Source organism: Triturus cristatus, chromosome 2_2, assembly GCF_964204655.1.
Source record: "Triturus cristatus chromosome 2_2, aTriCri1.1, whole genome shotgun sequence".
Lineage (NCBI taxonomy): Eukaryota > Metazoa > Chordata > Amphibia > Caudata > Salamandridae > Triturus > Triturus cristatus.
In genome coordinates this window covers 15,469,119-15,484,244 of record NC_140582.1, presented here as the reverse complement: position 1 = coordinate 15,484,244, position 15,126 = coordinate 15,469,119, and the positions used below count along the sequence as shown (strand labels likewise).

General features: G+C 48.2%; 1 protein-coding gene across 1 annotated transcript in view; it reads right to left on the bottom strand.

Moving 5' to 3' along the window:
* The window catches only part of LOC146861755 (metalloprotease TIKI1-like), a 1,236,995-nt gene extending 1,225,213 nt beyond the window's left edge, over nucleotides 1-11,782 (bottom strand). The window contains exon 1 of the mRNA XM_085640940.1: nucleotides 11,420-11,782. Coding sequence (XP_085497066.1) covers nucleotides 11,420-11,527 — 108 coding nt within the window. The 5' untranslated portion in view covers nucleotides 11,528-11,782. The remainder of the gene's footprint in view (nucleotides 1-11,419) is intronic.
* Nucleotides 11,783-15,126: the final 3,344 nt, after the last annotated feature.

The following is a 15,126-nucleotide window of genomic DNA, read 5'->3' as shown; positions in this document are numbered from 1 at the left end:
GGAAACCGCCAATGGGGGCACACAGACAAGGTCAGAAGCAGGGCAAACCAAGCCTGACGAAACCACTCCGGTACAACCAGAAGAACCTCCGCCCAGTCCAACTGAATCTTCCGGAGGACCCGGGGAATCAAAGCAAATGGAGGGAAGGCAAGCAGGAGCCCCAGCGACCATGGAACGGAGAAAGCGTTGATTGCCCATGCCAAACAGGAGGGAACTTAGGCTGCAAAACCGAGGAAAAAGAGCGGAGTCCTCCGAGGCAAAAAGATCCAGCCATGGACGGCGGAACCGGAGGACAATCAGATTGAACAGAGCCGGGGACAGACACATACTCACAGAGGAAGGGAACACTCTGCTCAAAGAGTCCGCAGGCCCATTCTCCTTCCCCGGAAGATAGACAGCCGTCAGAGGCAAGAGGTTCTGGTCGGCCCAAAGACCCTGGAAAGTAGAAACAGAGACCGGCACATGCCCCCTTGACGATTGACATAAGCCCGAACAACCTGGTTATCGGTCTGAACTGAGACAGCACGGCCCAGAAGGAGAGGAGCAAACCACTGAAGAGCCAGCCAAACCGCACGCAACTCCTTCCAGTTCGAGGACTGGAGAGACTCGAAACGGGACCACCGACCCGGAGCCTTGGAAGCACCCAGGACAGCACCCCAACCCACGGCACTGGCATCCGTGGACAACACAATCACATTCTGAGGAGGAAGAAGGTCGAACCCCTGGGAAAGAGAATGAGGGGACAACCACCGCTGGAGAGCATCCTGAATCCCCGGAGTGACCGGATTCAGGGCATCGTAGTCCAGAGAGGCAGGATCCCAGTGCGACAGGACGTGATGCAGGAGGGGATACAAATGCAGCCGGGCCCAAGGGAGGAGATGCAGAGTGGAAGCCATCTCCCCTTGACTCCGCAACCAGAGACGGGCAGACACCTGGGACTGGGACAGAACCCAAGAAAGGTGACGGAACAAAGCCAACTGGCGCTCCTGGGAGAGGAACACCATCCCCAGATCCATGCGGAACAGAGCCCCCAGGAACTTCAGAGTCTGGGAGGGCAGCAGGGAGGACTTCCGGTGATTGATAAGAACCCACAGGACCCCAGGAGATGACACACCTGGTCCACATCTGACAGAGCCTGAGAAAAAGAAGGAGAAACAATCAACCACTCATCGAGCTAGTGAAAAACCTGCAGACCTCTGGAATGGAGAATACCCACCAGAGGGGCCAAGAGCTTCGTGAAAACTCTTGGCGCCGATGAAAGGCCAAAAGTAAGCACCCGGGACTGGAAGTGCCAGGAACCAACAGCAAACCAGAGAAACTGCTGATCCGCAGGATGGATCGGGACGTGCAGATAAGCATCCATCAAGTCCAGGAAGCTCCCAGGAAGCACCAGATGCAGGATGGACAATAAAGTCACCATCTTGAACGTACGTCGGGGGATGAAGAGATTGACCCTCTTGAGATCCAAAACAGGACGCAGGTCCGGCGTATCCTTCTTGGAGACCAGGAAGAGGATCGAATAACAACCCTCGCCCCTTTGCAGAAGAGGAACCTCCACGATAGCCGCCTTCTCCAACAGAAGGCGCACACCTTCCAGCAAAGCCTCCCGTCAGAGGAAGACGGGGCAGGGGGGTCAACCGGAAGACCAGGGGAGGGAGGAGAGGCGAACTCGATCCGATAAACCTCAGACACAGTCTGAACCACCCAGGCATCCGGAACCGCCAACCACTGGGGCAGAAATAAAAACAAAGGCGACCCCCAACCGGAAAAGGTAGACAGTCATTGAGTAGAGGAAGGAGCGGAGGCAGCTCCACCGGCAGGGGCACGGGACATGGCATCTCCAGGGGCCCCCCGGCCATGACACCTGCCGTGAAAGGGCATCAAAGCACCCCGAGCAGAAGGTCCAAAGGCACGGCCGTAGCCAAACCCACGCCCCCGAAATGGAGGGCGGACAGGAGCCACAAGCTTGCGGTTCTCTGCCGACTGCTTGAGCATGTCCTCCAGCTGAGGCCCGAACACCTTGGACCCCACAAACGGCAACTTAAGCAGGACCGCCTTCTGAGAAGACTCAGCTTTCCAGGAACGCATCAAGATATGACGCCTCGCAGCAATCGAAGCACAGAAGCAGCCGCAGCAGTACTCAAATTGTCAAAAGAAATATCAGACAAATAGCACACCTGCAACTCCATGAGGGCCAATAGAGAGGAGGCATCCTCCCCATCCTGTAAAAGAAGAGCCAGGGACTGGAAATCCTTCAGCAGGGACTGGACCATGTAATTGGAATAGGCCGTCACCCTGACAGAAAAGTTGGAAGCAGCGTAGGAACGCTTCAGCGCCCCCTCAACACATTTATCCACAGCGTCCGAAGGAAGGGCGTCATCAGACAAAACCAAGCCCTGTGAGGAAAGGTCCAGCCATCAAATTGTCAACTTTGACGGACTGGGGAAACTCAGCAGCAAACCCATCCAAAGGATAACGCTTAGACAAAAAGCGAGGAAAGGCGGATTTATCCACCTCCTTCCACTCATGATCCAGCACCTTGCGTACAGCGCCATGCAAAGGGAAGGACTCAGGAGTCTGCTGGTGATACTGCGTAAAAAAGTCATCCTCTAGGACATCAGACACAGGAGGAGCGAACCCCAAATTATCCCTCACATGGACGAACAAGTCAGAGAGCTCCGCACCCTGAACAAATCGCCCATGCACACATTCCTCCTCTTCAGGGCCCAAATCGTCAGCAGGAGCGTCAGGCGGAATGACAGACCCACGAGGCACCTTGGCAGGAGGACCAGCAGCCTCCCGAGCTTGGAAGGCAGCAGTAACCGCATTAATAAGGATGCGCAGGGCATCCATAGGAGGAGCTGAAGAAGAGGCACCCGGGTCCATGGCAGCAAAGCATCAACCACTCGAAACACAGAGGAACCAAAACATGCACTCACAGAGGACGGGATGCAAGAGAAAAGGACCCGTTTTAAACCAACGAAGTCCCAAGGTCTCAACCTCACGCAGGGCCAGGAAAAGTGGGCGGACGCTGAAAAAGCGTCCGGCTGCCCAAAATAAATCCCCAGTGTTGTGGAGAACAGTCGCAGACTCATCACGCCACAGGAAACACAGCCGAAATCTCTGCCCGCTAAAGCAAGACGCAGCGGGATCGGCATGAAGAAAAAAATGGCTGCTAAAGCAGGCCGAGGACATGTCCTCCAACACAGGTGAGAGCGGCGGAAAACCGGCACAAGCAGCCGCTAGAGCGGACAGCGTCAATGGCAGGCACCCCAGGCATACATAAACTAATAAAAAGCCGCCGCTAAAGCAGGTCATCCAAACAATATAAAAAAGGAGAAAAAACTTACCCCAACAGCACTGCTAGAAACACGAAGTCAACTGCGAAGGCAGAAAAAAAAGAACAGCATGTCTATGACACACTTCCCCCCTTTATCGTCACCTGATGGTGGTGCCATGTTGGGGAAAGTGCAAAAAGCTCCACTAGGTAGTAGGTTTCTGCGGAGCACACTAGCTGCTCACTGTTAAGGAATGGGACGGGAAGACAGGACGAGGAGGTAATGGAGACCCATCGAAACGATTTCAAATACGTACACATTATTAGCAGCGGGTGTGCGGAAATCCTGGGTCTTTCATTAAAACTCATTCTGCCCTGTCTCCACGCTGTATGGTGGTCCCTTCGGCTTCTCAAATATATGAAGATCTGCCAGCCCGAGATAGTTCCACTTGTGGTGACTTAAGGGCAGGGCCGGCTCTAGCGCTGGTGGCGCCCTGTGTGACAATGTTTGTTGCCGCCCCCCCCACGACCATCTTCACTACGGATTCCTTCACTACCACCCTTTAACAGTGCCTCTCGTGTCTCCATAACCACTCACTGGCTTAGATGCATTTATTTAGGTTTATAGTGCCCCTCATACCAATATAGGGTGTCAGAGCACGTTAAATCACACACACACACACATTACACAGAGATAATTAATCACACGTGTGTAATTCAGTGTATAGGAATGTTACACAACACAGAGGAATACTCAGTGTAGGAGTCACAGGTCATTCATACCGGTAGACAGTATAGTTTAAGAGTGCCGCTCGGAGGCTGAACATTGTGCTGACCTTAATCGGGACACTGCGAATTGGCCGGAGGAGTCTGCTGTGGGGAGCTAGAGGGACGAGTCTTCATTCGATCTTCATTGCACTCGCGGGACTGCGAGGACCAGCGGGCTTTGCGCCCCTCCCATCATTGCTTGCAGCTGGTGCCTCTTCCCGACCCCTCCCCCTGATTGTTATATCTGACAGCCCTCTAACGCGTTAGCGGGACGCGAGCGGGGCGCAGTCCAGGGCGAAGACCGGGCAAAGAGCGGACCGTTTGAGGCCGTTCGAGAACGGGCGAGCTAGGGCCTGGGCCATCCCCCACGCCAAAAGTCCCCCCATTGTAAATCCTGTAAAGTTTCCCCGGGACTAGGATGACTACCAGAGAAACGAGGAATAAAGCTTTACTGGCTTCCGGGAAGACAACAGGTACTTTGGACACGTATTTCGCAAAAGCGGGGTCCCTTCTTATCGATGGGATCACTACCTTAAAGGCGTATTTCGCAAGAAATTGACTGGATTAGGAGATCCTCTTTGGGGCCCCTTGCTCATGCGACCACCCCAGAACCAACGCCTGTCTGCCTATCTCCAGTTACAGGGGGGATAAATAGTATGCCTGTCTCCTCCAATATAAACTGCTCTGTTACTTCAACAATAGATTGTGACATCTCTACAACCGCCGAGCTTAGTATATTACCCCTTCCAACACTCAAGGGCCCTCTACCCCAAATCACTGCTGAAGTAAGTGCCCCCAATATGAACACAACTACTGACAGGGCTCATCAGCCAGCGAAGTTCACATCAGGAGAGAGGGAAGGAGCTATCCCGAAAAGGAAAAAAAGGGCTTACACTATAGGGGGGAGAAAACCCAAGATTTTAAAACCTAACCCTGAGGGCAAGGGCAAACAACCAGGCATACCCAATAAAGGGCAAAAATTAGGTTTACAGCCCCCCCAGATCCCTGCTAAAACACCCCCTAGACAAAATGTCCCGGTGGTGGGGGATTTCACTCTTTTGGATATTCGTACTCTTTTGAGTGAAATGCTCACCCCCCTGGAAGGACATATAGCAAAAATGGAGATGTGTCTAATGGACTTGCAAAAGGGAATTGCACACCGAGTTCCAGGTTTAAGAGTGAGCTCACATGAAGCCCCTGGGACAATCGTTGGGACTACTCATATCCCTACTGATTCAACCACTGTGGCTTCTACCTTGCCAAAAACCACCTCTTGGGAAAACATCACTGCAACCCCCCTGCTACAATCTGTCTCTGTTCCTCTCCCTAGGCAATCGCCTCTGCCACTAACTGCAAGGATGTCGAAACCGCTTGACCCAGCCCCATTACTAAGCCAGGAGAGATTAATAATTGACACAGTTAACCACCCATTTCGGCCAGCTAGCCCCTATAACTGGCGAAAAATAGTAAATTTGCCCCCAGAGGCGGCAGCCTACACTGCGATTCTGAAGGGGGTACCTGTGCTCCCTGGAAACGTGGTGGAATCCTATGACTCCCTACGTAACAAAGTCACTAGCTGGTTAAATGTCCACAGGCCCCTACCACCCAAATTAAGAGGAGAAATCATTATGGTTAGAAGGGTACCATGGGTTGGATACACTGTTAAGAAAAGTGTGGGGGACTGTATAATTGTAAGCTTCAGGAGCCCGCAGGTTGTGTCCTACATTTCCAACTGGTTTGGGAGAGTAGGAGCCACATCTATTGAATTGGTCCATTTGTCATACTTTTATCCCAATACACGTGATTTGATTGGGATAAGGGACGAGGGCTGGATAAAGGTGGGGTCTGCTAGTGATGGGCCCAGAAATAGGCCCACACGCAATGTTATCACTACTCAGGGCAACTATATACACTCCAACAGGTACAGTTGTCTTGATTAGGTCGATCGACCTTATAAGGGTGCATCCCCACGGTACACCAAAGGTTCAAATAGCAAACCCGCAGGACAAGGGGACCGTGAGAGATGCTACAGAAATTATCAATAGAGGAGCAGATACACCTCGGCGGGAGAACCTAATTTCCACTAGCCCCCGGGAGCAAGAAACCGAGCTACCTCAGAGCCCATCTGGTCACATTTTAACATCTCTAGTCCCGCCCGCTCCTAATACAACTCCCACCGTCCCAACTTCTCTGGAAACATCCCTGCAAGAGCCTTTAGTCCCAACATTGGATACTGTAACTGAGAATACTGGGGGACTGGGATTTAAACATCCAGTTGAAATTCTGAAGTTTCTTTCCTGGAACGTGGCGGGTATTGCCAATAAAGTATATACAGCCGAATGGGACTCCCTAGTAGGCAATAGTGACATCTGTCTTTTTCAAGAGACTTGGGCGAGGGAACCGCTGCTTAGAGTAGGATACGCAGTTTTTGAGATTAAAGTAAGTTGGTCTGGTAAAGGGAGGCCATCGGGTGGTCTGGCGGTTTGGGTAGCTTGTCACATTGGGTGTATTGCGGAGAATGTACCCACGCTCTCGCAGGACATACAATGCGTTCTACTCAGGTGGCCTAATGCTATAAATTTGGCAATTATTAATGTGTACTCTGGCCCAGTTAGCGCGGCCATGGAATCACCCACATTAGACGATCTTTCGTCTTTTTTGGGACATCTTCCTAATGACTGCAAGATAGTGATGGGCGGTGACTTTAATTGCCATTTCGAACCCCTGGGTGGTTTAAAGGAAGGCGCCCTTACCGCTGAAGATGATTTTTGGGGTGTCCCGCCGTGCCAATCCCCTCACCCCAAATCCTGGTCTCCTCTTGCAGTTCAAATCATGTCCCTAACATTACATTTTGCACTGAGGGCGTGTAATGGACGCACTCCTTCCGATATCCCTTCATCATGCACCTTCAATAGGAAGGACCATGAATCGCGGCTGGATTATATCTTTGTAGACATTGGTCTTTGGTCCAAGGTCCAGGATTTTAGAGTGATTGTAAGAACGGATAGTGATCACAATGCACTCCTACTGGATATCGCGCATCCTGTATGTGCCGTTGGATTACCTTCTACTGAGCCCAGCGAGGGTCCAGGCAATTTGGTTCTCAGCTCCAATAGACGTAGAGTTAAATGGGGGAAATTGGCAAACTCTGAAAAGAGTATAAGTAAAATATATCAGCTGGCCCTCCCAAAGTTAAAAGAATTGGATGTACTATTAAACCAGCCTGGATTCTCTGAATTCTATGAGAAGTTAGCCCAAATTCACGTAGACTTAGTGGGAGTCTTGGGTGAGGTTTTTTATCCTGTGGCACCCCTAAGGAAGAAAAAGACCCGAACCCCCACCTGGTACAGTTCGACCTGTAAAAGATCAAGACAGAACTAATAAATACAATAAAAGCAGGTTCTGATAGGCCCAAGGTCTCCGAGCTCAGAAGGAAATACAGGAAAGCTATGGAATTGGCAAGATCGGAATGGGACTGGAATAGATGGCAGGATCTTTCATTAGCATTAGAAGCGAGGGATTTGAAAAAATTCTGGTCCCTCGTAAATATCGGTTCAGGGGAACCCAAAGACGCAGTGGAGCCAAATATTGCAGCTTCTGTTTGGGAGGATCACTTTGGTAAATTGTACCAAGAAACCTCCGAATATGCTAACGATGCGAAAATCGCTGCCCCATCCAATCCTGCAGCTGCCAATCCTGCAGCTGGATTGGAATTTACCCTTGGCGAGGTGACCAGTGCAATAAGGGGTCTGGCGACGGGGGAAGGCCCCGGGTCTCAATAGATCGCCAGGTGATCTTTTCCGTTATCACCCAGAGATCTGGGGTCCCTATCTCCTCATCCTCTTTAATTCCATCGCGGAAGGCATGGAGATTCCCTGTACTTGGCTGGGGGCAGAGATTGTGCCTATTTTTAAAAAGGGCTCTCCTCTTCTCCCAGTCAACTACAGGCCGATCAGCCTTATAGATGTCTCACAAAAACTATTCTCCCGCCTCCTCTTGGACCATCTTCTAGACTGGATGGAGGAAAAGGAAATCCTCAGCCCCCTTCAGGCTGGCTTCAGGAAAAAAACGTCCACCATGGATCAGATCTTCCGCCTTGTTCTCCTCTATTGGAAAACCGTGAGGATTGAGGGGGGAGGCTGTACATGGTGTTCGTGGACCTGAGGTCAGCTTTTGACCTAGTCCCTCGAAAGAAACTATGGGAGGTCCTAAAGGAGCTGGGTGTCCCGATTCATCTATTAAATACCATAATCAGGCTTCACGATAACAACTATGCACAGGTCAGGTGTGGGAGGGATGGAGCGTTGTCATCCAGGTTCCCAGTCCTCAGGGGGGTAAGACAGGGTTGCGTCTTGGCGCCAACCCTGTTTTGTCTCTATGTTAATAATGTCATATCCCATCTTGACAATATTGGGGACAATGACGCTCCATCTTTGGGGGCATGAGGGTACCTGCCATCATGTTTGCGGACGATACCCTCCTGCTCTCGAAATCCCCGATGGGGATTCAACGGATATTAGATGGATTTGGTCTTTTCTGTAGACAATATGGTCTAGAGATCAATACAGAGAAGACCAAGTTCATGATATTTAACCCCTCACTTAAAACTCGACCTAACCCATTACTGAGTTCAGTAAGATTGGAGAGGGTAAAAACCTTCCAGTATTTGGGGGTAACCCTGCAAGAGAACCTATCCTGGGAACCCCAAATAGCAAGATGCCGGCTAAAGCTGTCCCAACTGTCTGGGGCAATTCTGAAGGTTGTAAACACTTCTAGTTTTAAACCTATTAGCCCGGCAGTAGAAGTGTATAAAACCCAAGCCAAAGCGGCCAAATCTTATGGTGGAGAGCTATGGAGGTACAAAGCAGGGGTAGAACTGGTCACTGTAGAAAATAGCTTCCTCAGACGCCTCCTGGCCCTTCCCCGTGGCACACCCTTGTTCCCCTTGAGATTAGATCTGGGCCTTCCCTCTATAGGTGAGCATTTGGAATTAATGCCACTAAGATTCTGGCATAGGCTCTGGTCCACTGGCGAGCTCATACACTAGGCATGAGCTCACTCACGTAATGAATTTGAATCAGTGTGATAGAATCCCGTGGTTGGCTTTCATAAAGAAAGAACTCTACCGGTTGAGACTCCCTGAGTTATGGGAGCTTCCTGAACAAGGCTGCCAAAGGGTCTCACGTAAAAGACTTGCGGAGATATATAAGGAGAAAAGTTTAGCCTCCCTGGTCTCTGCATCCAATAACGGTATTCTAACCGATCGATTTTTGGATTCCAAAAATTCCTATCACTTCGAGGGTTTTCTGGACACAATTTTTCCTATATAACTAGAAAATTGTTTATTCAATGGAGGCTAGGCACTTTGCCCATCAAAACTTTCACTTGTAAATGGACAAAGAGGGATGACAAAATCTGCCCAGGGTGTAGTAACCACGAGGAGGATGAAGTACACGTACTATTTTTCTGCCCAGCCTACAATAGACCAAGGAAATATTGGCTAGTACCATTATGCAGAAATCTGGGCATAAGGAGCTATTTGCACTCGCACAGAATACTGAAAACAAGTACCCTCCCCCATATAGTCTTAGCAGTTGCTAAATTTATAATGGCCATGTGGCAGATAAGGAGTAAACTATTAAATGTTTAAATACTATTGATATGAACTGTAATTTCTACCCGTGATTAGACCTTCATTTAAATGTACTTTTACGATTTTTATCTAATGTTCTTACCCTAGTGTGTGTTTATGCTGATATCATATTGTTGTATCTTTTATGGCCTTATAGGCCGAAATAAAGAAATAAAAGAAAGAAAGAAAGTTTAAGAGTGCTTGGTGTGGAGAAGCACAAACTCAGAATTTAAAACATAACACCATACTTGGGGGTTACATTTCAGAACAAGAATTGTTTTTTTACAAAAATGAGCCTATTTTGCAAGTTTAGAATAATGAAAGGCTGGGGGAAAGGCATAACGCTATTATAATATTACACCTTGCAGTTTGCATGCAGCTCTTTGATGTCAGTTATTAGCTCACTGTTCTATATTAGGATTTTAACTGATACACTACAAGGTACAAAAGCACTGACCTCTTTAGATTATATGCACACTGTGATCTACACGGTACACGTACTTAGCATCAGGTATATTAACCCACTGCGCTACTTTTTGGTTGAGTCACAACTTTCAATAAATAAAACTCCGCACCTACTCCAGGAAGAACGTTAATCACCGGAGTTATCTAAACATTTCTATCGTATGAAAACTGCTAGCCTGGACGCACGGAACGGGATAGCAGGTGCTTTTAAAACTATAACATCATTGTAAACATGGCGCCCCCAGAAGTCAGCACCCGGTGCAATGGCACCGGTCGCACCGCCCTAGAGCCGGCCCTGCTCAAGGGAATCAGTTCATTAAAAAAAATCTTGAGCAAATGTTTATGTTACCGGGCAGAGGACATAATACAAACCAAATGAAGCATTACGGAGCTGTGTTTGGACAGCAAGCAGGGTCAGGGGGCCGTGAATGAATCGACTGCCTCAGGGGTGAGAGCTCCCGCAAAGTAAACACAGCAAATTAAAGGGGAAGCCGGCGAGTATAGAGCACGGGCGCACTCCACAGAACTTTATCTCTGCCCAAAGGGCGCCATCGCCTACACTCAAAAACCCATCACCTCGCAATTGGCACATATCACTGTCTGCGAGTTAATGCTAGCTAGCGCCTTTCCTGTCTGCTGATGTTTAGCAGATTTGTGGTCGATTGAGAGAGGGTTTCAGTCAGCGGGATCAAAAATGAGGTATATAAATGTGAAGAGAATAGACCGGCACGGGGACTAGACCAACTCAGACACTGCCTCCTCCTTCGACAGTTAACTTTCCTGTTGCAAGGCAGAACTTGTAGGACACGTTTGCTCCTCTCCTTAGTGAATGGGACCAAGACATTTCGGAGAAACTTTGACAATAATCGAGCCTGGGGGAAGGGGAGGGAAAGGAGGGGGAAAGGCGCTTGCATTTTATCAGTGCACAGGGGGTTCCCACAGGAGAGGAGGGGGCGAAAGGAAAGAAAACAACTAAGGAAAAAACACAGCCAGGAAGACAGGACACATGGAAATAAAATACATTAAAGTTTGCTGCAGACAGCAGGTTAGCTAGCATTGGTCTTATAAGATGAAAAAAGCAATGCATAAATAAACATTTACAAAATGGCACTGTATGAACAAGATTCGCACGCCCAAAGTTTGAAAAAAAATTGGAACGTTCTGTTTTGTTCTGTTGCAGACAATCGATTACAATAAGAATAGTCTATATCCTACGCCCCCGGTCGTACACAGTACCACACGAAACGCACAAGGCAGTCCCCTCAGCTCGGACTTACTTTCTTATTGAGTAAGCAGTTTGCAGAATCCAGGAATCCCTTCGAAGTTGCAACAGCCAGCCCGATCAGAAACCCTTGCAGAATGAGAATCCAACCGACCACCTTCATTGCTGAACAGGGAGGAGTAAAACTGGTGCATAATAATACAACAGCGTAAAAGGGAGGAACACTGTCGGAGCCCGGTAAGTACTAACACCGCGGAGGGACAGTTGCAGAGCCAAGAGTTTGCTCTCAGAAACCAGCCTTTGCGCGTGCTGCCATAAGCCATCCAGTGTGAGCTCCCAGCTCCCTCGGCCAGCCCCAGTCCTCGTCAGCCAGGCAACACAACAGGAACTCTGCTTAGACACTTTTTGCAGCTACCAACAAGGCTTTCAAGATTAGAGAACGGCCACTAGTTGCGCGGTTCAGTCATCTGCCAACTCCCCCTAGTGGCTGTCTAACATTTGTAAACAAAACCCCTTGGTTAAGGTCAGGCTATGTTCCAGAAAACGCATAAAATAAGAATTGGTGGTAAACCGAGAAAAACAGTCGCGCCCGGAGGTAAACAATGAGTCCGGCGACTTCATTTGAATATGATTTAAGCAGGGACTGGTTTTACCTAGATAATGAATGTAGGTAACTTTTTCGTTTTATGCTACTCAGCTCAGCTTTTATTCCAGCGCTGATTCTACTAGGAACACAGGTCCCTTTAAACACAATAACGAGTTAAAACATTAACATAATAACACGTGTATTCTCTCGTTACTAACCTTAATATAATTCCCCAAAACGCAACACAATTCCTTATTAAGGAAACAATTGAGAACAATATTCAATTATTAAACTCTCAGTTTCTCACTCTTCACAATAGTGCAATGTGTTTCAACTACATACCTCCTTAAAGCATAACACTTTCAAAAGTCTCTTAAAATGTAACATAGTGGTCAAGGCAATTTTGTGTCAGAGTGGGTAAGTCTTCAAAGAACAACAAGCATTTGCAATGCAATCGGTATCGCCTTTGGGACCTTATAAGTATTTAGCGATGCAGCACATTATCGCATATTACTGCAACGTAGCCTCGCTCACATGTATTTTCAGCACGATGACATCCACAGTTGACGTAATCACCACAACACAAGGAAGACCCAACGATTTCCGGTGATTATTATGTATCTATGTTTTTTAATCACAGAAGCACCAGTAAAAGCAGACACTGAGGATTTCTACTTGCCTTTCAGTGCAGTGATGCGGGAACATGCACAGATCATCCTGCAGCGCAAGCGCTGTAGGCTTGACCTAAAACATATTTTACACATGAGAAAAAAAGGTTTTACATGCGGTTTTAAAACTTTATGGTGATTAAGCGTGGATTAATATATGCCTGTCACATTTACGCATGTCAAAACACCTTTGCAAAAAGAATCCCAAAACTGCTGCAGCTTTCCAGGCGTACGCTTGAAATGCTTTTTGAATTTCGAAAACATAAGTAAATACCCTTAAAAAGAAAATTTCCAACTGCTGGAGGATTCTGTGGACACCTCCCCTCTGCCCCTGAGTGGTGCCTTCAATACTGGATGCTGACGTGGTGGAGAATACTATGAGAAGGGGGGGGTTGCTCAATAAATCTACCACCATCCTTTTAGTTGTTCATTTCGGAATACAGCAACTGGTACGCAAAAAATTGTTTTGGACCACATGATTTTATTCTAACATATTTTTATTGGCATTTTGAATTTGCAGTGACATTGTGCATCAAAATACGGTTTGTCAGATCACATTTCTTGTAGTTATACCATAATGCATTGCTATTCACATAGTAATTAGTCAAGTTTCCTGCCACTAGTGAGGTCTTTCGACAATAGAATTTCTAAATATAACTGGGGTGCAAAACTGGGGAAGTGTTCATGGAGTTTTGGGTACAGGTGTCGAATGAGGCCTTAGGGTGGCATGTGCTCCGATTGATGGTAGTTCCGCGTGTGTCCAGGGGCGAGGGGGGGGAACTGTGGTCGGTCGAGCTCCGGGATCCGGCCTTCGATTGGGGCGTATTGCGTGGTACTAATAACAAACGACTTTAGGAGTGCGCTGCGGGAGGGGATCTGGCAAACATGTTTGTGGTCTGTACTTGCGATTGTGTGTCCCGTGGTGTGTGGGGGTCTTCCTCTGGGTCGTCATGGTGAGGAACTTCGATTTTCGATCACGATCGAATCGACCCGCCATTTTGTGACCCGCCGCCATTTTGTGTTGCCATCACTCAGGCAGCACGGCGAACGAAGTCTATTCTGCTTTTCTCGTAGCTTGGTGTCGAAATACGTCCTCGGCCTTATTTGCGAAGCTGGTGTTTGGACTAGCCGAGTACACTAATCCTTGTCTGGCTTTCCTAATCCCTGTTTCAACTATCTGTAGGCTCACACTATTCTTTCCTGATCATATCTTATCAACTGGCCTTCACTGTCTCCTGCTAGCATTCTCTCGTGTCACGACTGTCCTCCAATACACACAAGCGTATCTCACCACCTGCAAGTTAGTTATAATCTGTTAATGAATTAGTTCAGGGGTGGGATGACAAACACAGTTGGAGGAGAGGTCTCTTCGAGTCATCTGATATTTCTGTTTTCGAACCTTTCTTATTGGTTCCACTTTGTTTTTCCACTTACCCTATTGGCTCTTTTCTTCTATGCTTGGGGAGTGTGTCTCGTTAATAATTATATATTGTATAGTATTTAAGCTGATGCGCCACAGAGTGAAGTGGCAGTCTCCTGAGAACCTACTTTGTGTACTTCTAGGATAACTGTACTAGCTGCAGCTAAATAAATCCAATCTTCTAACGCCGACAGAGTGCCCCGTGTCTCTGTGTAGCGAAGCAGGTGAACTCCGAGGACAGAGGGCGTACCCTGCGCCGCCAGACCCAAAAGGTTCTGGTTCTTCAATTGGCGCCCAATGTTGGGCGGCTTCAGTGGTACCGGTTCTGCTCGAAGGTCGTGAGGAACCCCGCAAGAAAATTCCGGAGGGTTCGCGAGCCACACTAAGCGACCCCTGCATGTCGAAAGTGGTCCAAAGGTGTTTTGCAGCGCGGTTACTCCTTCCTGATGGCTACTGACGACTGCTGCCCTGACTGCCGCCCTGCTTTGGCCCATTCCTTTGATGATGTATGGTAAGGCGAGACGATAGATGGGCCTCTGTTGGTGGAAGAAGACGTCCTTAGTTAAGTATTTTCGTGGGTCACGCCCACAATTTGGTTCTTTGTTTTATGTCCTTATGTTTCTTAGATTTAGAATTTGCAAAGGCTAAAGCCGAGGGTAAGTGCATTTGTACTGCGTAAACTGAGTTTTACTCCCTTGAAGTTTGTGAACAGTCCAGAGACATTTCGAAATGCCTGGTCTGACTAAGTTTGGAAGAATTTTTTGTCGTGGTTGTAATAGGGACTCCCGACTTGAGGACTCTTATCCGATTCCTTCGGTTGGAACTCCCACATATGAGCTCTATTCGAAACATGGTATCGGCCCCATTGCCTTTAACGAGACATGGACTCGATACACGAAGAAAGATGGTGTTCTCAAATGGCCAGAAAACTGTAGTTTTGATCCTGATGTGCTAGATAATTTGGAAGCAGTATTATTCAAAAGAAAAGCCCGGCCGGCAATGTTTGACTCTTTCCGCCTTTGGCGTAAGGAAGCCAAACAGAAAGAAATTAAACAAGCAAAACCAGATAGGAAAGCACAGGGTATGAC